This window comes from Cuculus canorus, chromosome 26, assembly GCF_017976375.1.
Source record: "Cuculus canorus isolate bCucCan1 chromosome 26, bCucCan1.pri, whole genome shotgun sequence".
NCBI classification, from domain to species: Eukaryota; Metazoa; Chordata; class Aves; order Cuculiformes; family Cuculidae; genus Cuculus; species Cuculus canorus.
The window spans coordinates 4949698-4974030 of NC_071426.1; the positions used below are offsets into that span (position 1 = coordinate 4949698).

General features: G+C 54.2%; 2 protein-coding genes across 7 annotated transcripts; both read left to right on the forward strand.

The window, feature by feature from the left end:
• Window positions 1-340: 340 nt before the first annotated feature.
• C26H2orf42 (chromosome 26 C2orf42 homolog) lies at window positions 341-9890 on the forward strand. Of its 6 annotated transcripts, none has more exons than XM_054049752.1 (9): window positions 341-411; window positions 2089-2923; window positions 3531-3641; window positions 3981-4085; window positions 5579-5683; window positions 7409-7554; window positions 8531-8631; window positions 8715-8877; window positions 9575-9890. In XM_054049752.1, exons 2-9 carry the CDS (start codon window positions 2101-2103, stop codon window positions 9782-9784), a joined length of 1764 nt encoding a protein of 587 aa, XP_053905727.1. In that variant the 5' UTR covers window positions 341-411; window positions 2089-2100; the 3' UTR covers window positions 9785-9890. The 6 variants fall into 6 exon arrangements, with proteins under 6 accessions (XP_053905727.1, XP_053905726.1, XP_053905728.1 ...); XM_054049751.1 differs by lacking the exon at window positions 341-411 and adding an exon at window positions 444-520; XM_054049753.1 differs by lacking the exon at window positions 341-411 and adding an exon at window positions 532-732.
• A 1511-nt stretch (window positions 9891-11401) lies between these two features.
• Window positions 11402-14796, forward strand: MRPS24 (mitochondrial ribosomal protein S24). Its single transcript, XM_054049718.1, has 4 exons — window positions 11402-11450; window positions 12274-12342; window positions 12416-12527; window positions 13349-14796. The coding sequence occupies exons 1-4, from the start codon at window positions 11418-11420 to the stop codon at window positions 13630-13632; spliced, it is 498 nt and encodes a 165-aa protein (XP_053905693.1). The 5' UTR covers window positions 11402-11417; the 3' UTR covers window positions 13633-14796.
• The last annotated feature ends 9537 nt before the right edge of the window (window positions 14797-24333 follow it).

The following is a 24333-nucleotide window of genomic DNA, read 5'->3' on the forward strand; positions in this document are numbered from 1 at the left end:
CGTGCTTTCTTTTCTTGTGGCTTTCACCCACCCCAAGGTGAAGAGGGTGGGAAGGGTGTGGTTTCTTAGTGGACGTGGGGGGAAATAAAGAAGAAAATTGGCTTTGGTGCAAGCGCCTGGGGCTGCTGGGAGCTGTGAAAGAGTAAAACAAGTCAAACTAAATGAAAAGAGTGAAAACGGTTTCAAGCGAGTGAAAAGGACGCGAAAAGGCCACTGCGCTTCCCATCATCCCCCTACGACGTCGCTGCACCAATGGGAGTGGTGGGGCGAGGCCTATCGGACTACAACTCCCATCACCCCCCGCGCGCACCCCCACGTGGTACCGCTGGGCCAATGGGAATGCGGGGGGCGTGGCGCGCGGGGGGCAGAGGCCTCGCGGCGGTTCGGGCAGGGGCGCGCGCCGCGGGCCAGGTAAAAGGGCGGGAGGGGAGGGGGGGGTCCCTCCGCGCTGGCGGGAGAGGAAGTGACGCCATCGTGACGTCATCGCCGGGCGCGAATGGGGCGATGTGGGATTGTTGAGGTGAGGGGGGCGGGGGAGGACTCGGTCTTGAGGCGAAAAAGGGCGCGAGGGAGACCCTGAAACCCGGTCCTAAGGGGACAGGGAGCGAGGAGAGATCCCGAGACCCAGTGCTGAGAGGATGAGGGGTGAGGGAAGACCCTGCGCTTAGTTTCCAGCCTTGCAGGTGCCGCAGTCCCCAGGCTGAAATCTCGCTATGTCTGGCTCTTCGCACGGTAATTGGATTTGCCCCAGAAAAGGGGTTTGAGTCGTGGCTGTGTGAGCCTGGGCAGGGGAAGAGGGAAATGCAGTTGGCAGAGGAATTGTGGCTTGGATCAGCCATGAGGTGGGCAGCAGGAGCCGGGCAGGGATCGTCCTCCTGGACTCAGCGCTGGTGAGGCCGCATCTGAAATCACATGTTCAGTTTTGAGTCCCTCACTCCAAGAATGACATTGAGGGGCTGGAGCGTGTCCGGAGAAAGGAACAGCTGCGGAAGGGTCTGGAGCGCAGGGGTACTGGGAGTGGATGAGGGCTCTGGGTCTGGAGAAGAGGAAGCTGAAAGGAGACCTCATCGCTCTCTGCAGCTCCCAGAAAGGTTGTGGTGAGGTGGGTGCTGGGGTCTGCTCCCAAGTAACATGAGATAGGATGACAGGAAATGGTCTGAAGTTGTGCCAGGGGAGGTTTAGATTGGGTATCAGGAAAAATGTCTTCACAGAAAGGCTATCAAGCCCTGACAGAAGCTGCCCAGGGCAGTGGTGGAGTCCCCGTCCCTGCAGGGATTGAAGAGCTATATGGATGTGGCACTTGAGGAAGTGGTTGGAGATGGCAGTGTGAGGTTTATGGTTGGACTCAACGATCTGAAAGGTTTTTCCCAACCAGAACGATTCTGTGATTCAGACAGGATGGCGGGGCCAGCTGCTGCTCCTGCAGCTGCTGCTCCTGCAGCTGCTCACTGGGACTCACCTCAGTCACCAACCTGGCACAAAAACCTGATGTGGGCAGATTTGAGGGGAAATTGCCCCATTTCTGTGCCCTTCTCTTCCATTGTTGCTGCCCTGGGCACTTTGGTGTCGCTTACAGCAGCTGCACTGGGCTCAGCAGGCGCACAGGCCTCTGTGTCCTCTCTTCGTTTTACCTTCCGTGTCCTTTAGTTGCATTTACCTGGGGGGTGAATCCATGGCACATAGCCTGCAGACACCAAAAACTCCCTTTTTAGCTCCATTTTCCTCCTGCACAGCTGAGACAGGGAAAGAGCAGAGGGACTGCTCCAAGGTGGAGGTGTTGGGGTCCAGTGCTTCCAAGGGTGGCTCCATGACAAGAGCCACACTGCCTCAACGTGTCCTGTCACACCCACTTGTCCTTTCCTTTGCAAGGAAAGAGCAAAGCGGCCAGCATGGCAGGGGATGTGGTGGCCAGCAGGGACCCCAGCTGCTTCCCTCACTTGCTGTTTATCCCCTCCATCTCTGTGGCTGCTGGGAGCAGCCACCACCTCCTGCAGAAGGACCTGCAGGTGTCACCAACGCAGGCTGCATCCTTGCTGCCCCTCCAGCCTGCAGGCGCTCAACTCATCTCCTCTATCTTTGCCCTTCCAGGTTTCCCCAAGGATGGAGCCAGCATCTGTGAGGACTAAAGTCCCCTCTTTCCTGTCTGACCTGGGGAAAGCCACGCTCCGGGGCATCCGGAAATGTCCCCGCTGCGGCACTTACAATGGCACCCGAGGCTTGAGCTGCAAGAACAAGACCTGCGGGACCGTCTTCCGCTATGGCACACGCAAGCAACCCAGCATCGATGCCGTCAAGCTCATCACCGGCTCCAACTTACAGGTTTATTCAGTGCGGCAGAGGGACCGGGGACCAGATTACCGGTGCTTTGTGGAGCTGGGGGTCTCAGAGACTGCCATCCAGACAGTGGATGGGACCATCATCACACAGCTCAGCTCCGGCCGCTGCTATGTTCCGTCATGTCTGAAAGCAGCCACGCAAGGTGTGGTGGAGAACCAGTGCCAGCACATCAAACTGGCCCTGAACTGCCAAACCGAGGCCACCCCACTCACCCTGAAAAGCTCAGTGCTCAACTCCATGCAGGCTTCTCCTGAAACCAAACAAACCATATGGCAGCTGGCAACGGAGCCCACAGGGCCGCTGGTGCAGCGCATCACCAAGAATGTCCTGGTGGTGAAGTGCAAAGCGAGTCAGAAGCACAGCCTTGGCTACCTACATGCCTCCTTCGCCCACAAGATAAGCACCAAGACGCTGGCAGAGCACAGGTTCTCCTGCTCCTGCCAGGCTCTGAAGCCGGGCAAGGAAGGCCCAGCTGAGGAGACACCGCCACTGCGCTGCATTCACTTCTTCGCCTGCATCTGTGCCTTTGCCAGTGATGAGAGCCTGGCACAGGAGTTCGCCGACTTCCTCACCTACGACTCCAGTGGTAGGTGGGGCATAGAGGATGTCAAGGGGTGTCAGGGAGCCGCATTGGGCTGATGCCACCTCTCCCAGGCTTTATCTCCTGCTCCTTCCCTCTGCAAGCAGACATATCTGCAGGGAGTGGTTCCTCTGCTGTTCCTTTGTGTGGGAGCAGAGCGAGGTGCTCCCTGTGCTCCTCTGGGAGCTAGGGGTGCAGATCCTGTTGTGCTGTGCTGCGATTGGCCCTTGGGGTAAGTTGGGTTCCTCCTCTGAGCGGGGACCTGGTTGTCCTCTCCTGTTAGGTCCAGAGCAGCACTGGGGTAGCTCAGCTCGCCGGTAGCTGCTGGAGTTCAGTCCATCCACGATAGGTGCGCCTGGACAATCCCACCCGGCTTTAGGCACCTAAGGGTGAAAAACTGCCCCAAGCAGAGTGACCTGGGTGCTGTGAATGAATTAAACCACCTCTTGCCTTGGTTTTGCCCCTAGGAAACATCTCTGCAGGGCCTGGGGGACTGTGGGGCTTCTTGGAGGGCATTTGCAGCATGCTAGGAGGTCTCAGAGGAACGCGAGATGCCACAGTACTGCTGCCCACAGCTGGGATGCTTTTAAAGACAATGTCTTGTTTCCCCTAGGTCTGAAAGGTCTCACAGTCCCGCAGTTGGTCAGTGGCCCTGAATCCACAGTGCAGGCCAGGGAGGTGGCTGCTGCCAAGCCCAAGAAGAGGAAAAAAGACGTAACGCCTGGTGAGTGCTGAGGCTCAGTGGGATGGGGCTGGCCTGGTCTGCAGGTGAAAACTGTTTCACAGCTGGCATGAGCTCATGATCGACAGCCCTGCCATGATCTCTTCACCTTGTGCCATGTCTGGTGCCAGTGGGAGCTTTCAGAGAGGCTCTGGGTGTTGGCACATTCCTGTCCCAGGTCTGAGCGAGTCTTTTAGTGGTTTGAAGGTGGCCAGAGCTGTGTGACAGCTTGGAGAGTGTCGATTTCTCCATCCCCCTGCCCTGACTGTGGCAGCGATGCCCGCCCGGGCTGCCTGCGGCACCAGGAGTTGTGAACCTACACTCTCTGCATTGATCCCGCAGGGGTGCAGGCGCCCAGCCCTCTCCTGGCCCAGGACTCAGCTCACAGCAGCCCCCACAGGAGCAGTCTCAAGAAGCCGGCCGTCACCTCCTCACTGAAAAGACAAGGTGAGCCTCAGCCATGCGGCTTGGGAGGGCACAGGTGCCCGCAGCCAGTCGATTTGTGTGCCATAACCCCTGTAGAGGGCACAGCTTAGCCCTCTTGGTCCGTCTCTTGCTGTACGGGGTGAAAATTGGGTTGGGGCACTTTGGTGTTGCTGGTAGTTGTTTGCAGCTCGGGGTGCTGGTGTAGCTCTGGTAAGCATGGTAGGTAGAGAAGGACCATGCTGGTGTCCTTTCAGGGTGGATTTATTGGTGCACCAAGCATAAGGAAGCTGCCTTGTTGTGGGGTCGGTGCTGCCGTGAGCGGGCAGGCGTGATTTAATATTTTCTCATGTCATTCCATGCACTCCTGGATAACCTGGATAGGCAAGTTGGCTCAGCCAAGGTTGTGAGCTGGTCTCTGTGGCTTTCTTGCCATTGCTGGTGTTTGCAGCATCTCTGAATGTCCAGAGCTGCTGGTAGGACTTGTTGTGGCCAGAGTAGCCGTGGTTCCTGGTGGGATATTCTTGCTCAGAAGCACAATCTGGAGTCTCGCCAAGTGTGGGAAATAAATGAGACCTCAGGTAATGCTGGGGAGGTTGTCCTGGACACATAGAATCATGGAATGGTTTGGGTTGGAAGGGACCTCAAAGTCCATCCAGTTCCACCCCTTGTCATGAGCAGGGACACCTACCACTGGATCAGGGGCTCCAAGCCCCATCCAGCCTGGCCTGGAACCCCTCCAGGGATGGGGCAGCCACCACTGCTCTGGGCAACCTGGGCCAGGGCCTCCCCACCCTCATCATGAAGAATTTCTTCCTAATGTCTAATCTAAATCCTCTCCCTTCGTCTTCATGTGTGTTTACATCTGTTTATACCTGACATTCAGAGGGAGGGATCAGTCCAATGTCATGACCAACAACTCAGAGCCCTTAGAGAAAGTTGTTCTCCTTGCTGGTTATACTCTGGGTAGGAGCCTTTGTTTAGCGCTTTTTTTCCTCTCGGCTTTAGTTGCAGCCTGGAAAGGAGTACAAATCTCTTTATTTTTCCTCCTTTCCCCGGGAGACAGTGCATAGATCCTGTCCCGTGGCCTGCAGTGGCACAGGTGCTCAGTGGGGAAGGTGAGGACCTGATAGGTCCTGCTCCCAGTGATGGATCAGGATTGTGAAGGCAGCTCCCTGGGGAGATGGTGCAATTCTGCAGTGATGCCGAGACTGCAACTCTTGCTGATAGCAGCCAGGGGTTTACATAAGATTGCCCCTGTCCTGCATTTCCAAGCCCTAGGAGCAAAGTGCCCAAAGCAGCAGTGCTTAATCCTTGAAGCTGATGGAAACACAGCTCTGTTTGTTGTCCTGCTGCCTTTCTGCACTCTGTTTAATCTCGGTCTGTGATGCTAGGGGAACTCGTGCACTAAAATTGGGAATCCTGGAGCTGGTGCTGGTGGCAGAGGAGCTGTGCCTGTGGGGCAGCCGGTGTGGCTTGGTGTATGGGTTCAGATTGCCCTTTCCTTTCTCTCGCAGGCTGCAACCAGCTGCTGGACGAGTCGCAGGTGACCCTCTCCTTCCAGGACTGGCTGGCCAGCGTCACCGAACGCATCCACCAGACCATGCATTACCAGTTTGAGGGTAAGGATTTGGAAAACTCATGAGGTCAAGTGCAAGGTCCTATACCTGTGTCTGGGCAGACTGTGGTTACAATACAGGATGGGGGATGATGTGATCGAGAGCAGCCCTGAGGAGAAGGAACTGGAATGCTGGTGGATGAGAAGCTCAACATTAGCCGGCAACGTGCGCTCACAGCCCAGAAATCCAAACTGTATCCTGGGCTGCGTCCAAAGCAGTGGGACCAGAAGGAGAAGGAGGGGATTCTGCCCTTCTGCTCCATTCTTGTGAGACCCCACCTGCAGCCCTGGGTCCAGTTCTGGAATCTCCAACATAAGAAGGATACGGAAATGTTGGAATGAGTCCGGAGGAGGCCATGGAGATGGTCCGAGGGCTGAAGAACGTATTGTAGGAGGACAGGCTGAGAGAGTTGGGGTAGTTCAGCCTGGAGAAGAGAAGGCTGTGGGGAGACCTTAGAGCAGACTCCAGTACTGAAAGGGGATGCGGGAAAGCTGGGGAGGGGCTCTTGATCAGGGAGCACAGGGGTAGGACGAGGGGGAATGGTTTTCAGCTGAAAGAGGGAAGATTGAGATGGAATCTTAGAAAGAAATGTTTTGCTGTGAGGGTGGTGAGGCCCTGGAACAGGTTGCCCAGAGCAGTGGTGGGTACCCCATCCCTGGAGGTGTTCAAGGCCAGGTTAGATGAGACTTTGAGCCCCTGATCCATGGCAGGGGTGGAACTGGATGGGCTTTGAGGTCCCTTTTCAACCCAAACCATTCCATGATTCTGTGATTTTAAAGATCTTTCACAACCTAAATGATTCTGTGGTTCTTAAAAGAGATTTCCATTGGGAGCAGAAGTCCCGAGGGCACAGCTCCTGCACTTCCCAAGACAAGCCAGGCAGGGGCACACGGGAGCACGTCCAGCACGGGGCTGCAGGGGCGAGGAGGGGACAGGGGGCTCTAGCGGACAGCACAGAAGGTGGGGGGAATTCCTGCTTGGAAAGATCAGTGAAGAGCTTCAGAGGGAAGGGTCTCCTGAGGATCATCACCTGCCCGGAGATGTGGCTGTACAGCTCTGCCTGGTGTGGGGTGAGACTGACAGGACGTGGCTCTGCTCAGCAGCGCAGATGGGACAAGAGACAGAGGACAGGGTCAAACATTGGTCTTGGAATTCAAGGAATGAATTTACTGTGAAGGTGATAAAATGCTGGCAGCAAAATTCCAGCCCACTGGCAGAGTCACGAGCTGTGGAGATGATCAAAACCCAAGAGGGATGGTGGTAGGTTTGAACCACACAGCCCTCAGTAGCCCCTTTACCCCATGCCCCTTTGCCCTCACTCCATCTTCTTCATCATAGAACCATAGAATCACTAGATTGGAAAAGACCTTTGAGATCATCAAGCCAAACTGTACCTGTCCATTACCAAATCATAGCCTTAAGCACCTCATCTGCCTTTTAAACACCTCCAGGGATGGAGATTCCACCCCACTGCCCTGGGCAGTTGTTCCAGTGCCTGAGAACCCTTTCAGTGAAGAAATGTTTCCTAACATCGAATCTAAACCTCCCCTGGCGCAACTTGAGGCCATTTCCTCTCATCCTGTTGCTTGTTACTTGGGAGAAGAGACCAGCACGCACCTCACCACAACCTTTTTTGAAGGAGTTGTAGACAGCCATGAGGTCTCCCCTCAGTCTCCTTTTCTCCAGGCTAAACAGCCCCAGGTCCCTCAGCTGCTCCTTGTTCTCCAGCCCCTTCACCAGCTTTGTTGCTCTTCATGCCAACCCAGGCAAACCGGAGCCGCTGGTGTTCCACATCCCTCAGGCTTTCTTTGACGCACTGCAGCAGAGGATTTCCAGCGGGAGCACAAAGAAGAGGCTGCCCAACTCCACTACTGGTAAGGTATCAACACACCAGCACATGAAAAGCTCTTTGTGTGCTGATTAAGGCACGCTGCTTTGGGGAGAAAATCCCAGCAGCAAGAAATACTCCTCACTCACCTGGTTTCCAGCAGCTTTTCCCATCTCTGCAGCTGAGTGAGAAGCTCTGGGGTGATGTGGGTGAGCCCTGGGGCAGAGGACACAAATTGAGCAGGACACGAAGCCTCTGCTCCGCAGGGATTTCCTGTCAGCTCCTGCCTCAGCTCAGCCTCTGTGGGCTCCAGTGCTCCTAACATTTAGCAGAGCCCGAGTGCGGCACAAGCCTGGGCTGCAGGAACAAACTCAGCCCCACTAGGCTCAAAGCTGGGATTTTATCCCTGTCCCCCAACCAGCACTGCCTCAGAGCCGAGGGATGTTTACAGCCCTCTGTGCTGGCCAGTGTCCTCACTGCTTTGCACATTCTTACAGTAGCGTGGAGCACGAAGTCAAACTTAAACCCACACTCTTGTGCCCTGTGCAATGTTCAATGTGTGGTGTCAGGGCCGCAGGAGCACGGGGTGCTCCCATGGGACCCTCAGCATCCCTATTTGTACCCTCCCTGGACATCAGCCCAAGCAGATGGAGCCGAGGGAACGTGTGAGCGATACCTGGGCCTGAGAGAAGATGTGTGTGATGCCTGGAGCTGAGGGAACATGTATGCAACGCCCGGAGCTGAGGGGATGCGTGTGAAACGTGTAGGGCTGGGGTAACAGGTGTGCAATGTCCGAGAGAGGCACCGCAGCTCGCTCTAGCTCAGCACCAATTCAAATCCACTTCCTGTGCAGCTTGGGCTGAACAGAGCCCTGGAGCAGAGTTCCCAGCATGGACAAAGCCAAGAGATGAGGCTGAGAGCTGCCAGCTGGAGCAAGAGCTGAGGACAGAGGAAAAGGGGGGAGGCAGAACCACCCCCAGTGACCTCCAGCCTCCTCCTCACAGCTTGTTCCCTCCCCACAGCTTTTGTCCGCAAGGATGCCCTTCCCCTGGGCACCTTCTCCAAGTACACGTGGCACATCACCAACGTTCTGCAGGTCAAGCAGATCTTTGATACACCGGAGGTAAGCGGGGGAGGCAGCCTTGGGACCTCCCTTTGCCCCTTTCCCCCAGCCCCTCACCGTGGTGCCCCCCTGTTTGCTGACAGCTGCCGCTGGAGATCACGCGCAGCTTCATCCAGAACCGGGACGGGAGTTACGAGCTTTTCAGGTGCCCCAAGGTGGAGGTGGAGAGCATCGCTGAGGCATACAGGCACCCTGAGAAGCAACCGGCCATCCGGCCCCTCGAGCTCAAGACCTTCCTCAAAGTGGGTGAGTGCTTCCTGAGGGAGAGGGGGACAGTGTGCCAAGCGCTCCTCCAGTCTCTTCCAGAGCTCTCCAGTCCCTTCCTGTGCCCTGTAGGGGGAAGGACCCCCCGTCCCACTTGGCATCCCTGACCGCTGCTTCCCTGGCCCAGGAAGTCCAGGGGGGTTGGGTGGGTTTTGGGGCACCAGGAGCTCTCGCATCCCCAAAGAAACTTCCCAGTAGAGGAGCAACATCACTGGGAGGGAGGAGGGAGGTGCTGGAAGGGATTGGGGAGTGCTGGAAGGGACTGGGGAGCACTAGAAGAGATTGAAGGGCATTGGAAGGGATGGGATGGGGGTGCACTGGAAGGGATTGCGGGGTTGCTGGAAGGGATGGGGAGCACTGGGAGGCATTGAGGATACTAGAAGGGATGGGGGGCACTGGAAGGGGTTAGGGTTGGTGGGAGGGATTGAAGGGACGCTGGAAGTGGTGGGAGAGGTGATTAGGGGTGCTAGTAAGGGTGAGGGGGACACTGGAAGGAATGGATGTCGCTGGAAAGGACTGGGGGCACTGGAAGGGATGAGGGGTACTGGAAGGGGTTAGGGTTGCTGGGAGGGATTGAGGGGGCGCTAGAAGTGATGGGGAGCGCTGGGAGGGGATTAGGGATCACTAGGAGGAACTGGGGGGCACTGGGCCTATCGTTACCGTCTCTCCCCCTGCCCAGGCAATACGTCCCCAACGCAGAAGGAGCCGACGCCATTCATCATTGAGTGGATCCCCAACATCCTGCCACACTCCCGTATTGGCGAGCTGCGCCTCAAGTTCCAGTACGGCCACCATGGCACCCACCAGCCTGGCACTGGTCCCAGTCCTGAGCCCCGGCCCCCTGCTGCCCCACAACTCCCCCTGGAGCTGCCCCCCCTTGCTGCCATAACCTTCCCCTGACCCCCCTGACTTGCTCTGGGGGGCACACGGCCCTCGCCAGGACCAGTGCTGTGGGGCCAGCACCGCGGCTGCACCCTGGAAAATAAAAGCCTCGCTTTGGGGGTGCCCACAGCCTCCCTGCTTCGGGGGAGAGGGGAGGCTGCACCCCGGGAACCCCCACCTTTGGTCAGGGGGCCTCCCACCAGGAGCAGCACACAGGGGGCTGGGGGTGTCTGAGACTCTGGGGGGGGAGTGTGCACCTGGAGGTATCCAGGAGGGATGGAGGAGAAGCTGGTGGGGAGCAGTGGGAAACCTGGGGGGCACCTGGGGGACTGAAGGGCATCTCGGGGGGAACCTGGGAGTGGAGGTCATGGCGGGGGCGGGGGGGGGGAACTGAGGGGTTTGGGGGGAACACCTGAGGGGGCTGTGGGTATCCAGGGGGGCTGGGCAGGCACCTAGGGGTGCATCGAGGGAGATTGAGGGTGTTTAGGGGAGCTGGAGGGGCACCTGGAGGGCTGGAGAGACCCCCGATGTTTGGGGGCAGCAGACAGGGGTGGGGGGAACCCACGTCAATCGTCGTGGTCTCTGTCGTCCTCCCCCAAATCTCTGTCCTTGTCCTCTAGTGCCATCGCCACTCGCGGGTGGGGGCACAGCTCCCCTCGCCATCCCAGTGCCTCCTCCTGCCATCCCAGTGCCTCCTCCTGCCATCCCAGTGCCTCCTCCTGCCGTCCCAGTGCCTCCTCCTGCCATCCCAGTGCCTCCTCCTGCCATCCCAGTGCCTTCTCCTGCCTTCCCAGTGCCTCCTCCTGCCATCCCAGTGCCTCCTCCTGCCGTCCCAGTGCCTCCTCCTGCCATCCCAGTGCCTTCTCCTGCCCTCCCAGTGCCTCCTCCTGCCATCCCAGTGCCTCCTCCTGCCATCCCAGTGCCTCCCCCTGCCCTCCCAGTGCCTCCTCCTGCCATCCAGTGCCTTCTCCTGCCCTCCCAGTTCCTCCTCCTGCCCTCCCAGTGCCTCCTCCTGCCATCCCAGTGCCTCCTCCTGCCCTCCCAGTGCCTCCTCCTGCCATCCAGTGCCTTCTTCTGCCCTCCCAGTGCCTCCTCCTGCCATCCCAGTGCCTCCTCCTGCCATCCCAGTCCCTGCTTAGTACCCACCAGTAACCTCCAATATGTCCCATTACCCTTAGTGCCCGCCAGTACCTCTCGGATCTCGTTTCCCACCATTATTCCCAGTATCCTCCAGTGCCCCCCAGTGTCCCGTTATCCTCACTGTTCCCCAGTGCTCCCACTACCCGTCGTCCCACTATTACCGTTTCCCCATTACTTCCCAGTGCTCCGAATTACCCCCAGTGTATTCCCAGTCCCCCCAATAACCCACATATTCCCCCCAGTGCTCCCCATTATCCCTGAGCTCTCCCAGTACCCTCATTACCTTCCAGTGCTCCCAATCTTCCCAGTATCCTCAATAATCCCCTATACGCCCAGTGCTTCCAGCACCCCGAATAAATCCGCGCCCCCAATAGCCCCCCAGTGCTTCCAGGGTCTCCCAGTTCCCCCGGGATCTTCGGGAACCCCCGCTGCTCCCGCTCTCCCTCCCTCCCGCCGCCAGGGGGCGCCCCCCCCCCCCCACAGCCCCGCCCCCTGCCAAGATGGCGGCGATGGCGGCCTGGAGGGCTGTGAGGGTACGGGGGGGAACTGGGAATGGGGGGAGCTGGGAATGAGGGGAACTGGGAAAGGGGGAAACTGGGAAACGGGGGAACTGGGAATGGGGGAAGCTGGGGATGGGGGGGGAACTGGGAATGGGGGGAACTGGGGATGGGGGAACGGGGGAACTGGGAATAGGAGGAGCTGGGGATGGGGGAAACTGGGGATGGGGGAATTGGGAACAGGGGAAGCTGGGAAACAGGGGAACTGTGAATGTTGGCACTGGGGATATTGGGAATGGGGAGAATTGGGGGTGGGGGGAACTGGGAATAGGGGAAGCTGGGAAATGGGAGAACTGGGGGTGAGGGGAACTGGGAATGGTGGCACTGGGGATATTGGGAATGGGGAGAATTGGGGGTGGGGGGAACTGGGAATGAGGGCACTGGGAATGGGGGGCACTGGAAATAGGGGAAGCTGGGAAATGGGAGAACTGGGGGTGGGGGGAACTGGGAATGGTGGCACTGGGGAACTGGGAATGGGGAGAATTGGGAGTGGGGGCACTGGAAATAGGGGAAGCTGGGAAACGGGGGATGGGGGAACTGGGGTTGGGGAAACGGGGGGAACTGGGAGTGGTGGCACTGGGGATACTGGGAATGGAGAGAATTGGGGATCGGGGAGCTGGGAATGAGGGCAGTGGGAATAGGGAGACTGGATGTGGAGGCAGTGAGTATAGGGAGAATGGGAGACACTGGATTTATGGGACACCAGGCATAGGGACACTGGGTTATGGAGATGGGGGATAATGGGGACACTGAGAGGGGGGAGGTGTGCCCCTGTCTCTCACCCCTGTCCCTTCCCCAGGCTGTGCCCTGTGTGCCCATCGTCCCCGCTGTCACCCGGCCCCTGCACACCACCCCTGCCCGCCTCAAGGTAAGCTGGGGGGCACCTTTCCCCCCCCACTCCTTCCCTGCGGGTCCCCCCTGTGACGGCTCCGTCCCCACAGACGCGGGCGGCGCGTGTGCGCGGTGGCAGAGGAGACAAAGCCGTGACCTACGAGATGGCGCATCCGCCTCACTACATCGCCCATCGCAAGGGTTGGCTCTCCCTGCACACCGGTGCGTCACCTCATGGGCTGGGGAGCAGGGACCTGAGTGGCAGCCGTGGGCATCGTGGGGATGTGGACATGTGGGGCACATGGGCATCGTGAGGATGTGGACATGTGGGGCACGTGGGTATCGTGAGGATGTGGACATGTGGGGCACGTGGGCATCGTGAGGATGTGGACATGTGGGGCACATGGGCATCGTGAGGATGTGGACATGTGGGGCACATGGGCGTCATGGGGATGGGCCGTAGGGATGGTGGTGACGGGGACACGTTGGGTGTGGAGCAGCCATGGACGTTGCGGGGATGGAGATGTGTGGGGCAACCGTGGGCATTGCAAGAACGTGTGGGGCAGTCCAGTTGTGGGTATCGTAAGGACAGGGACATGTGGGCAGCTCTGGGCATCTCAGGGACAGGGACAGGGACAGGATGGGGACGTGTGGGACATAAGGGCATTATGGGGATGGGCCATAGGGCATTGTGGGGACAGGGACAGTGGGGCACGTGGGGACAGAGATGTGGGGCGCAAGGGCACAGTGGGGATGGGGACATGTGGGTCACGAAGGTGTTGGGTACAGAGCACAGGGCATGGTGGAAACAGAGACATGGGGCATGAGGGTGTCATGGGGACAGGGATGTGGGGCACACAAGGACAGGGACATTTGGGGCATAGGGACATGGTGGGGACAGAGATGAAGCATGCAGGGACATGGGCACAAGGGCACCATGGGGGCAGAGATGGGCTACAGATGGCCACGGCAGGGCAGGGCCATGGGACACGTGGCCACAGTGGTGGCAGCTGTGCCAGCTCTGCCGCTCTCGGTGTCCACAGGGAACCTGGACGGGGAGGCAGGCGCAGCAGAGCGGGCAGTGGAGGATGCGTTCTTGCGCCGGTTCCTGGCGGGCACTTTCCCGGGCGTCCTAGCCGACGCTGCTGTGCTGAAGCGCCGCGCCAACCTGGTGGTGGTGTGTGCCGTGCTGGCACGGGTGCTGCCGCCTGCCAAGCTCTACTTCCTGGTGGGCTATACTGAGACCCTGCTCAGCCACTTCTACAAGTGCCCCGTGCGCCTGGAGCTCCAGACTGTGCCCAACAAGGTGATCTACAAGTACCTGTAGCTCCAGACTGTCCCCAACAAGGTGGTCTACAAGTACCTGTAGCTTCAGACTGTGCCCAGCAAGGTGGTCTACAAGTACCTGTAGCTTCAGACTGTGCCCAACAAGGTGGTCTACAAGAACCTGTAGCTCCAGATCATGCCCACCAAGGCAGTCTACAAGTACCCATAGCTCCAGACAGTGCTCACCAAGGTGATCTACAAGAACCTGGATCTCCAGGTATTGCCTAGCTACGTGGTCTGCAAGAACCTAGAGCTCCAGACCATGCCCACCAAGGTGGTCTGCAAGAACCTGTAGCACCCACGGGCAATAAAGTGGGACGAGCAACCACTGTGCCTTGGCTGTGGTTGCTCTGAGGGGGGACAGCGCGGTGGGGCTCTGCGGTGGGCCTGTGCCTCCATCTCCAGAGTCTTTCTGCCCCATGTGTCCCACATCCCTGTTCCCACAGTGTCCTTCTGTCCCTTTACCTGTGTGCCCCGTCCCTGCTAAGCCACTGTGCGCCCACATGTACGCATTCCTGTGTCCCTGTCCCTGTGATGTCCCTGTCCCCGCAGTGCCCTTGTGCCCCATCCCTGTGATGTCCCTGTGACCTACATGTCCCTGTCCCCACGGCTCCCTTGTGCGCCACACATCCCTGTCCCCACAGCGTCCTTATGTCCCACATGTCCCTGTCCCTCTGTGCCCCACCTGGTGATGTCCCTGTGCCGCACATCACGTCCCTGTGATGCCCTTGTGCCCCATAGGGCTCCGTCCCCACTGTCCCCTTGTGCCCCACACATCCACAACCTCACATGTCACTGTCCCCGCGCAGATCCTGTGACGCCCGGGACCCAAGATGCAGTTTTGATGGAAAGTGCCCCAGTCCCTCCCAGTTCCACCCAGTCCCAAATCTGAGAATACCTGTGGCTTTATTTAAATACAGCATCCGTAGAAAAAGCAGCAGTGGGAAGGGATGGGGAAGGGCAGCGTGGCTCAGCCCTGCCCAGGGACCGTGGCCTCGGCCCTGCCCGGGTCCTTGTCCTCGAAGCAGGGGTTGCTGTGGGCCAATTCTGCACTGGCCACTGTGTCCCCAGTCGTGTCCCCCACTGGCATCCGCAGATTGGGTCTTGCAGGGATGGGAACAGTGTCAAGTGGCCATCGTCCTCCCAAGGGGGCAGAGGGAACAGAGCTACATCCTTGGAGGAGACGTGAGGGATGGATCTCCATCCTTAGAGGGGACATGAGGAATGGAGCTGCATCCCTGGAGGGGACATGGGGGACAGGGCTCCATCCCTGGGAGGGGGCAAGAGGGATGGGGCTCTATCTCTGATGGGGACATGAAGTACAGGGTTCCATCCCCAGGCTGACATGGGGGACGAGAGCCTTAGCTCTAGAAACCCCTAGAAACCCACTAGGGATCCCCAAGATCCCTCTAGGACCCCCTGGAAACATCTATTGATTCCAGGACCCCTCTAGAACCCCCCTCCCCTCCCCCGGATCCCTCTAGCAGCCTCAAGGACCCTTCTTGGACCCCTCCAGGACCCCTCAAAGAATCCCCAGGAACCCTCTAGGGAGCCCCAGGACCCTTCCAGGGATCCCAGGACCCATCCAGGACCCCTTAAGTAACCCTCAGGACCTCTCTAGGATCCCCCAGGTTCCCTCTGGGATCCCCTCCCAAATTCCTCCAGGGACCCCCAGGACCCCTCTAGTGCCTATAGAACGCCTAGGGCTCCCCTAGGACCCCCGAGATCCCCTCTAGGACTCCCAGTATCCCTCTCGGACCCCTAAGAGCCCTCTACGAGCCCTTTACGGACCCCTGTAGAAACCTCCAGAACCTCTCTAGGACCCCAAGACACCTCTGGAAATCCCAAGGTCCCTCTAGGAACTCCCAGAATCTCTCTAGGACCCCCAAGACCCCCATAGTAATCCCAAGGACCCCTCTAGGGTCCTCCAGAATCCATCTAGCAACCCCCAATATCCATCTAATGACCTCCAAGATCCTTCTAGGATTCCACAGGGCTCCTTTAGCGACCCCAGGGACCCCTCTGGGGAACACCAGGAGGCCTCTAAAGCCCCCCCAGGATATCTCTAGGGACCCACAGGATCGCTCTGGACCCCTCCAGACACTCTAGGACTCCCAAGAGCCCTTTACAGACCCCAGGACCTGTCTAGGACTACCAGGACCACTCAATAACCCCCCAGAAACCCACTAGGGATCCCCAGGATCTCTCTAGTACCCCCAGGACTCCTGTAGGACCCCAAGGAAACCTCTAGTGATCCCATGACCTCTCTAGAGCCCTCTGGACCTATCTAGCAGCCCCCAGACCCCATCTAGTACCCCCAGGACTCCTCTAGTGCCTTCAGAACCCCTGTAGGGTCCCCCAGAATCCCTCTAGACACCCCCTAGGAACACTCTTGTGTGCCCAGGTGGCCAAGAAGGCATCTCGGTATCAGAAACGGTGTGACCAGCAGGTCCAGGGAGGTTATTCTGCCCCTGGACAGAATAAAAAATTCTAGTATTCTATTTCTACCTTTCATAATTAATTTGGCAAACATTTCTGGCCGAGTAAGGACAGACTTGTGTGGCTGGTGTGGCAAAAATTGCCACTCTAACAATTTTAATCTTTCCCTGTCTGTTTCTTCCTTTAGCCATTGCATTATTATTCCTATGGGTTGTACTTCATTGTTTATAATCAACAAATTAATTGGTTGCCCATACACTATGCGATGTGCTTGTCTCTCATTAATCAAGTTTTCAATTTCTTGCAATGCCTTTTCTGCTTCCTTTGTCCAATTTCTGGGGGCTGTTAATTTTGAATCTCCTCTCAATAATTCAAACAAGGGTTGTAAAGTTTGATTGTCAATTCCTAGTAGATTCCTTATCCAATTAATATTTCCGACAAGCTTTTGCACATCATTAAGTGTTTGGATTTGGACTCGAATTGTTACCTTTTGAGGTATAATGCTCTGGTCTAAAATTTTCCACCTCAAATATTGCCACGGTGCTTTCTCTTGCACCTTTTCTGGTGCCACCCGGAGTTTGCTTTCACTTAATATTTGACATAGTTCTGTTTTTATTCCTTCTAAATCTTGGCCAGCTGTCAATATATCGTCCATATAATGATATACCAACAGTTCCTTGTGTTTTTCTCTGAAAGGTCTCAAGGCCTTATCCACAAATATGTGACATGTCGTTGGTGAGTTCTTCATCCCTCAAGGCAATACTGCCCATTGATAACGTCTCATCGGTCCCTCTTTATTTACAACAGGAACTGAAAATGCAAATTTTTCACTATCCTCAGGATGTATCGGGATTGTGAAAAAACAGTCCTTCAAATCTATTATTAAAATTTTCCACCCTTTTGGAATTATGGTTGGGGATGGTAATGCTGTTTGTACTGGACCCGTGTCTTCTAAAACCTCATTGATTCGATGCAAGTCATGTAACAATCTCCATTTCCCTTATTTCTTGGGTATAACAAATACTGGCGTGTTCCAAGGACTGGTAGATTCCTTAATGTATCCTGCATTCAGCTGTTCCTGTACCAACTGTTGTAGTATGGTGACCTTTTCCTTCACCAGTGGCCACTGATCTACCCAAATTAGTTTCTCTGTTTTCCACCTTAAGTTGAGCAGTGGTCGCTCATCAGCGGCCAAGATTAAAAATGCTGTTCTGAATTTGTTGACAATACACACTTCAACTGTCCTAATAAGTCTCTGCCCATGAGGTTCATGGGTATGTTTGCAATGTAGGGTTTAGTCCAGCATAACAACCCATCCGGCATTTTTACTGCGATTATGTTTTTGCTCATTTTAGATGTGGTGTTGCCCCCTATGCCAACTGGGGCACCATGTGGTATAACCACTGGCCATTCTTCAGACCATTCCTTTTCCGCAATGACCGTTACATCAGCTCCTGTGTCGACTCACATTTCTTGATACACCTCACAATTCTTCAAAATTAATGTCACTTTCATTTTTGGTTTTGTATTTTGTATTTCCAATGCCCACATTATCTTTTTTCCCTGTCCTGTTGAGCCAAACCCTCCGCTACCTCTTTCTTTTTTCTCATGCCGGAGGGCTTTGTTTGCAAAGGGTATCAATTGTGCCAAACGTGTTCTTGATTCTATGGATACCGGTGGACTCGGAGTCCAGACCATGGCCTGAATTATGCCAACATAATCACTGTCAATTACTTCAGGTAGAACAAAACCACCCTGCGCAGTGGTACTAGAACGTCCTAATAATAAAGCACTCAAATCATGTCCAAGGGGGCCATGGGCATTAAGTGGTATTTTGTGTACCTTTGATGTTGTCTATGTTACCGATTCAGTTGTTATGACATCCACTCCGGCACTTCCTCGAGTCTTTGCGACGAGCTGATCCAAACATCCTGATTGTTGTCACGGCTGTCCGACGCTGGCAGTTGATTTGGCACCTTCATGGGTATTTGCGTCCGGGCGCACCCCTGATTCACGCTGTTCCTCTGGTTTCCCTGCTGATCGATGGGGTGACCAGCCCGGTCAAATCTCCATCAACAATGGTTAGCAAAATGTGGTCCCTTATGACATTTTGGACAGAGTCCTGGTGCCCATTTGTGCCTTAAGCCTGTGCACTCTTTAACATTTCGATTTCTGCATTGGGAGCTCAGATGGCCCCGTTGGCCACGTGTAGAACACCTTTTAGGTTGCCATGGTTTTAAAGCGGCAGCAAATGCTCCAGCCAATACATCGGCCTGTTGTTCCATGCTCCCTACCCTATTGGCTGCATCCATCATCTCTACAAGCATTGAATTTCTTGGTAGCACAATCAAAACCTTTTTACAATCAACATTCGCATTTTCTATGGCTAATTTTAACACTGACGACTGTCTTGCTTCTGGGGGTTCGATTGCTTTATCTATGGCCTCTCTCAGCCCATCTATGAATGTCATATATGGTTCTCCAGGCTTTTGCTTGATATTAGTAAGACATACCGGTGGCTTTCCGGCCTCGGGTAATGTTGCAAATGCCTTGAGTGCTAATTGTGCTGAATCTCTCAATATTTCAGGCAGCATCCTAGCTTGTGCCTGAGGGTCAGGAAATGGGCCAGTTCCCATAGAATGCTGCATGCCTACCCCGAATAACGGGTCACCTGGTTGCCTCCCGAGGTGTTCTATTGCCTTGACTTCACAAAATTCGAGCCACCGGTCCTGCCACAACAGTTTTTGTGTAGGTGTTAAAATCATTGAAGCTAATTGTGAGGCATCAAAGGGAGTGATTAATTGACCTGTCATTATGTTTTCTAATAATGTTTGTGTGAATGGGGCCTGGAGCCCATTTTGCGTTGCCGCCCTACACAGTTCCTTAACGAGCTGCCACTCAAATGCACGATATTGATTTGCTTGTGCTGGGGTAATGATCACTGGGAACACGTTAAGCATTTCCCCCTCCTCCTTTAATGCTTCGAATTTTATTTTTCTCCAGCGTTCTCTAATGGACTCTCCCTTTCTATTTTCCTCGGGGGCCGCCAGTGGTGGCCTCGCTGTTGGGGATAGCTGATTGGATGTTTGAGCTTGTCCCCTTTTATTTCCTTGCTCTTTACAGTCCGATAATGATATTTTGTCCTTATAATCCTCCTCACCACCAGGTTCAATCTCGCTTTGCAGACACATCCTTATAGGTTGGTTCCTTAATCTGATCACTGGATGGCGGTACCGCTCCACCACCCCAATCTGTGGCGCACTTTGGCTCTACGGTTTCCTGTTGGTTGCTGTTTTCAAACAGAGCATTTCGCGCAGAGATGGCCATTGGTTTTATGGCCCACAAGTCTGTTCCTGTGTCCAATACTAAGCGCCACGCTGTTAAAACTCGACTTGCGTTCAGATCTCCCTTGGAGGCACCCTCAAACAATTTTTCGCCTGCCTCCATCCAAGTACCGATATCAAAAACGCTCAGGGATTCCGCGGGCATATTATTGCTTCTTAGCCAGGCTAACAACAATTCTAATTTATGTTCTTCATACTGAGCTCCTTTCCTTTTCAAAATATGTTTAAACATCTTTACTATTGCTTTCTCGTCTGTCAGCATATTGGCCCCCATCTATGTAGTTTCTCAGCTGCTCACCTGAATCTCATGGAACAGGTGGTTTTGGGCACCAGGGCTTTTCTTCTTCTTTGTCTGCTCGGTCCAGCCGGCAAGACGATCGTTCAGCTGAGATGTCTTCCCCTGTGCACTATCCTTTCCAGAGTCTCTTAGATCCCCAGATCAGCGACTCTCTTGCTGTGTCGTGTGACTGTCGGGGTCACCGTTTGAGGAGATTGACGGCACGGCCTCCGATATCTTGGATCGAAGACCTTTATTGCTCTTAGAGAGCTCCTTATAAACCCAATTTTATGTTACATCTAAAACTTGGCATCATTTGATTGGTTACAGACAGCTATTGACGTGTATAAGTGTATACTACTATTGGTCAGTTGCTACAGCCCACACGCCTGGATCAAGTCCTTACTTGGTTACTTAGCTTTGCATATTTTACGTGGTTTTCCCCTAAGTTATTATGATTTATACTTCTCTAACTTACACCTCCCTCTCAGCTTCTGGGCATACAGCCATAGTCTAATGCTGCTATCGGTTGTTTCCACTTCACTGCACCATTTATAGTCCTTCAAGGACATTGTAGACTTTGTTAAAACAAAATGCTTCTACAAATCCCCTCTCTGGCAGAGCTGTCTCTGCAAAGCGCACAACGTGTAGATAAGTTTGCCTCAGTATAGATTGATCAGACGCGACTGGAATATGCTCCGCTGCCAAATTGGAAACGTTCAGCAATAGCAGCTAAGGGGAACTGCTAGCACGGAATGCTGCTGCTCGTTAGCTCTTTCTCCCGGGAGCGCTTTCATTGCAAACTGCAAATCGCGAATAGAACATTGTACTATAGATTCTTCCTCTGTGGCTTCAGTTAAAGATGTAGTGAGAAAACTACCAACCCTGCTCAGGCCACGGATTCTTATCCATTGGTGATCTTCCAATTAGGTAATAATGTGATCTCAACGAAAAAAATGGAGAGTAAATAAAAGGGATTTTAGGGCCTTGGGATGTATGGTGAAATGTTTAGGGGAACAAATTGTTTTCTCCCCTATCATTCCAGCTACTGACAATGATGACGGAAAGATTAGGAGGTGCTGGGAAATAAATAACTGGCTCCAAAACTGGTGTGAGGAGCAGAACTCTGGGTTCTTTGATCATGGGTTGACAGGTAAATCACCAGATTTGCTGTCTAAAGATGTGTTACACCTGTCCCCTACGGGCGGAAGACTACTCACCAAGAAGATAACAGGGCTCATTACTAGAGCTTTAATCTAGATGAGAAGGGGAGGGGAGATAATCAGGCTTGATCAAAAAGCCTGGGAATGGCACTACAGTTTCTGGGGGATGGTGTGCTGGCAAGGACCCTTGGTCTGCCACCTCACAGGAAGTGAGGAATAGCACCTCAAATGGCTCCACAAAAGGGTCAAATAATTCAGTGGGCAGTTGCTTAGGAATTAAGATTGTTCTCCTTAGGAGCGTAGTGGGATTGACTTCAGCCCAACTGAAGTGCGTCTACACCAATGCACACAGCATGGGCAATAAACAAGAGGCGCTGGATATTGTAAGGAGGACTGTGATGTAATTGCTCTCATGGAAATGTGGTGGGATGACTCACAGAACTGGAGTGCTGCTGTGGATGGATACAGACTCTTCTGGTGGGACAGGTGAGAAGGGAGAGGTGGTGGGGTAACCCTCTTTGTTAGAGAGAGTTTTGACAGCCTTGAACTCATTGGTGGTGATGAGAGGGTTGAATGTCTGTGGGTGAAAATCAGAGGTGCACCTAGTAAGACAGATTTCGTGGTGGGAGTCTGCTATAGACCACCCAGCCAGGATAAGGAGGCTGGTGAGTATCAAGCAACTGGGAGAAGTTTCAGGATCCCTTGTCCTTGTGGGAGAATTCAACTTACCAGATGTCTGCTGGAAGAAAAAGCAAAGAGGAAACAGTCTAGGAGGTTTCTGGAGTGTGTGCAAGACTTCCAGACACAATTGGTGAGCGAGCTGACAAGGGAAGGTGCCGTGCTGGACCTGCTGTTTGTGAACAGAGAAGGACTTGTGGGAGATGTGACAGGTGGAGGACGCCTGAGACATAGCGATCATGAGATGGTAGAATTCTCAGTTCTAGGAGAAGCAAGGCAGAGGGGTGGTGGAACGGCCACATCGGACTTCTGGAGGGCAGACTTTGGTCTGTTCAGAAAGCTGCTCAATCAAGTTCAATGGAAGACAGTCCTTAAGGGCAAAGGAGCTCACGAGGGCTGGATGTTCTTTAAGAAGGAATTCCTGGAAGCACAGGAGCAAGCCATCCCCGTGTGCTGGAAAATGAGCCTGCAGGGAAGAAAACGAGCCTGGCTGAGTAAAGAGCTCTGGATGGAAACTGGGAAAAAGAGGAAAATATACAGACTCTGGAAGAAGGGGCAGGGAACGCGTGAGGACTACGAACATGAAATGAGATCTTGTAGAGATAAAATCAGAAAGGCTGAAGACCAATTAGAACTTAGATTGGCCCATTCTGCGAAAGATAATCAAAAATCCTTGTACAAATATATTAATAATAAAAGAAGGACCAAGCAGAATCTCCACAGTGACAAAGGATGAGGAGAAGGCTGAGGTGCTTCATGCCTTCTTTGCCCCAGTCTTTAATAGTATGGGGAGATACTTCCTGGATACTCAGCCTCACAAACCAATACACAGGGAGAAAGTGCAGAACAAAGCTTCCTTGAGCCAAGAGGAAATGGTTGGAGACCTGCTCAGCCAATTAGATATTTGGAAGTCAATGGGGCTGGATGGGATTCACTGAAGAGTATTAAGGGAGCTGGGTGAAAACTTGTTTCCATCATCTACCAGCAGTCCTGGCTGACTGGGGAATTTCCATTGGACTGGAGGCTGACAGATGTTAGATCCCTTTACCAGAAGGGCTGGAGAGAGGATCCAGGAAACTACAGGCCTGTCAGTCTGCCCTCAGTTCCGGGCAAGGTCATGGAGTAGGTCATATTTGGTGCCATCTCACAGCATCTACAGGACAACCTGGTGATCAGGCCCACTCAGCGTGGGTTTACAAAACGCAGGTCCTGCCCAACTAACCTGATCACCTTCTATGACAAGGCGACCCCTTGATGGATGAGGATGGTGGCTGGATGGCTGTGGGTGTAGTGTACCTGGATTAGTAAAGCCTTTGACACAGTTTCTCATAGTATCTTCCTTGAGAAACGCTATCCCTGGCCTGGACAGGCATACCGTCTGCTGGGTTAAAAACTGGCTGGATGGCAGGCCCAAAGAGTGGTGGTCAATGGAGTTAACTCCAGGTGGAGGCCCGTCACAACTGGTGTTCGCCAGGGCTCAGTGCTGGGTCCAGTCCTGTTCAATGGCAGTGACCTGGATGAGGGCATCAAGTGTGCCCTTAGCAAGTTTGCGGATGACACTAAACTGGGAGGAAGTATTAATATGCTTGAGGGTAGGGAGGCTCTGCAGAGGGACCTGAACAGGATGGATTGATGGGCTGAGGCCAATGGCATGAAGTTCAACAAGGCCAAGCGCAGAATCCTGTGCTGGGACACAAAAATCCCGTGCAGTGCTGCAGGTTTGGGGAAGAATGGCTGGAAAGCTGCCTGGCAGGGAGAGACCTGGGGGTGTTGGTCAACAGCTGACTGAACATGAGCCAGCAGTGTGTCGAGGTAGCCAAGAAAGCCAATAGCATCTCGGCTTTTATCTGAAACAGTGTGGCCAGGAGGTCGAGGGACGGGAATCTCTTCCTGTACTCTGCACTGGTGAGGCCGCACCTTGAATACTGTGTTCAGTTTTGGGCCCCTCACTGTAAGACATTGAGTGTTCTGTGGATTTCAGACCCTATAACCCAAAACTGAGTTCTAAAGCAAATATGTTTATTCCCAGCACTGGGGTGCAAGGGGATTCTCCTCCTCGCTTGCACACCGCGTAACTTAACAAACAGCTACTGACAGAGTAAAGACATGCACAGTTATAAGTGCCTACTACATATTCATAACTTTTCCCCACTCCGTATTATAATTAGTTCTGGAAGGTTTGTTCCAGTCTTGCACCCGCGTAGTGCCTCCGGGTGGTCATGGGCCGAGGTCTCGGGGATGAAATCAACAGCCTTCCTCAGGATGAATTTTTTCTCCTCGAAGTGTGCGCAGGTGCAGTCCCCTTCTGAGACCACTGAAGAAGATGCAGTCAGCGTTCTGCTGGGGCCCACATTCCCATGCCCTGTTATCAGTGAACTTCTGCAAGCCAGCTCCCCTGATCTGCTTTCAAGGCCTTTACCAACGAACAGCACGAGTTCCAGTGAGCATTCCCAACTCCCCCATCTGCTATTGCTCATCAATTCCCTCCTGTCTTTTAACATGGGCAAATTCATTTGCCAAATGCATCATCTGTCTCTTGAAGGGGAATTGGAGGATATTTTGCTTGAAAATTACTTTTAACACATTCTCATGAATGACATAGAAGTCAAAGTTGTTCGTTGTTGTAGCATTGTCCAATTCCAAACAAATAACATAGCAGAGAAAACAAAGCTAACAAAACTAACTAAAACTGACATCAAAATCATTTTCCTGGTTGGACTCGCGTGATCCTTCATGGAGATTTATGTGCCTTTTTCAGTCGGGTGCGATGGATCCATGGGCTCTGCTCCTTGATTTTGATT

What these genes read in the sequence shown, in the direction of transcription:
- C26H2orf42 (XM_054049750.1), top strand. Translation starts at nt 1,022, where the DNA reads ATGAGGGCTCTGGGTCTGGAGAAGAGGAAGCTGAAAGGAGACCTCATC. An exon ending in CCCAGAAAGGTTGTGGTGAG is followed by an intron (nt 1,103 to 2,088) that starts GTGGGTGCTGGG and finishes TTGCCCTTCCAG; the next exon opens with GTTTCCCCAAGGATGGAGCC. An exon ending in CAAGACCTTCCTCAAAGTGG is followed by an intron (nt 8,878 to 9,574) that starts GTGAGTGCTTCC and finishes CCCCCTGCCCAG; the next exon opens with GCAATACGTCCCCAACGCAG.
- MRPS24 (XM_054049718.1), top strand. Translation starts at nt 11,418, where the DNA reads ATGGCGGCGATGGCGGCCTGGAGGGCTGTGAGG. An exon ending in CCACCCCTGCCCGCCTCAAG is followed by an intron (nt 12,343 to 12,415) that starts GTAAGCTGGGGG and finishes CCGTCCCCACAG; the next exon opens with ACGCGGGCGGCGCGTGTGCG. An exon ending in TTGGCTCTCCCTGCACACCG is followed by an intron (nt 12,528 to 13,348) that starts GTGCGTCACCTC and finishes CGGTGTCCACAG; the next exon opens with GGAACCTGGACGGGGAGGCA.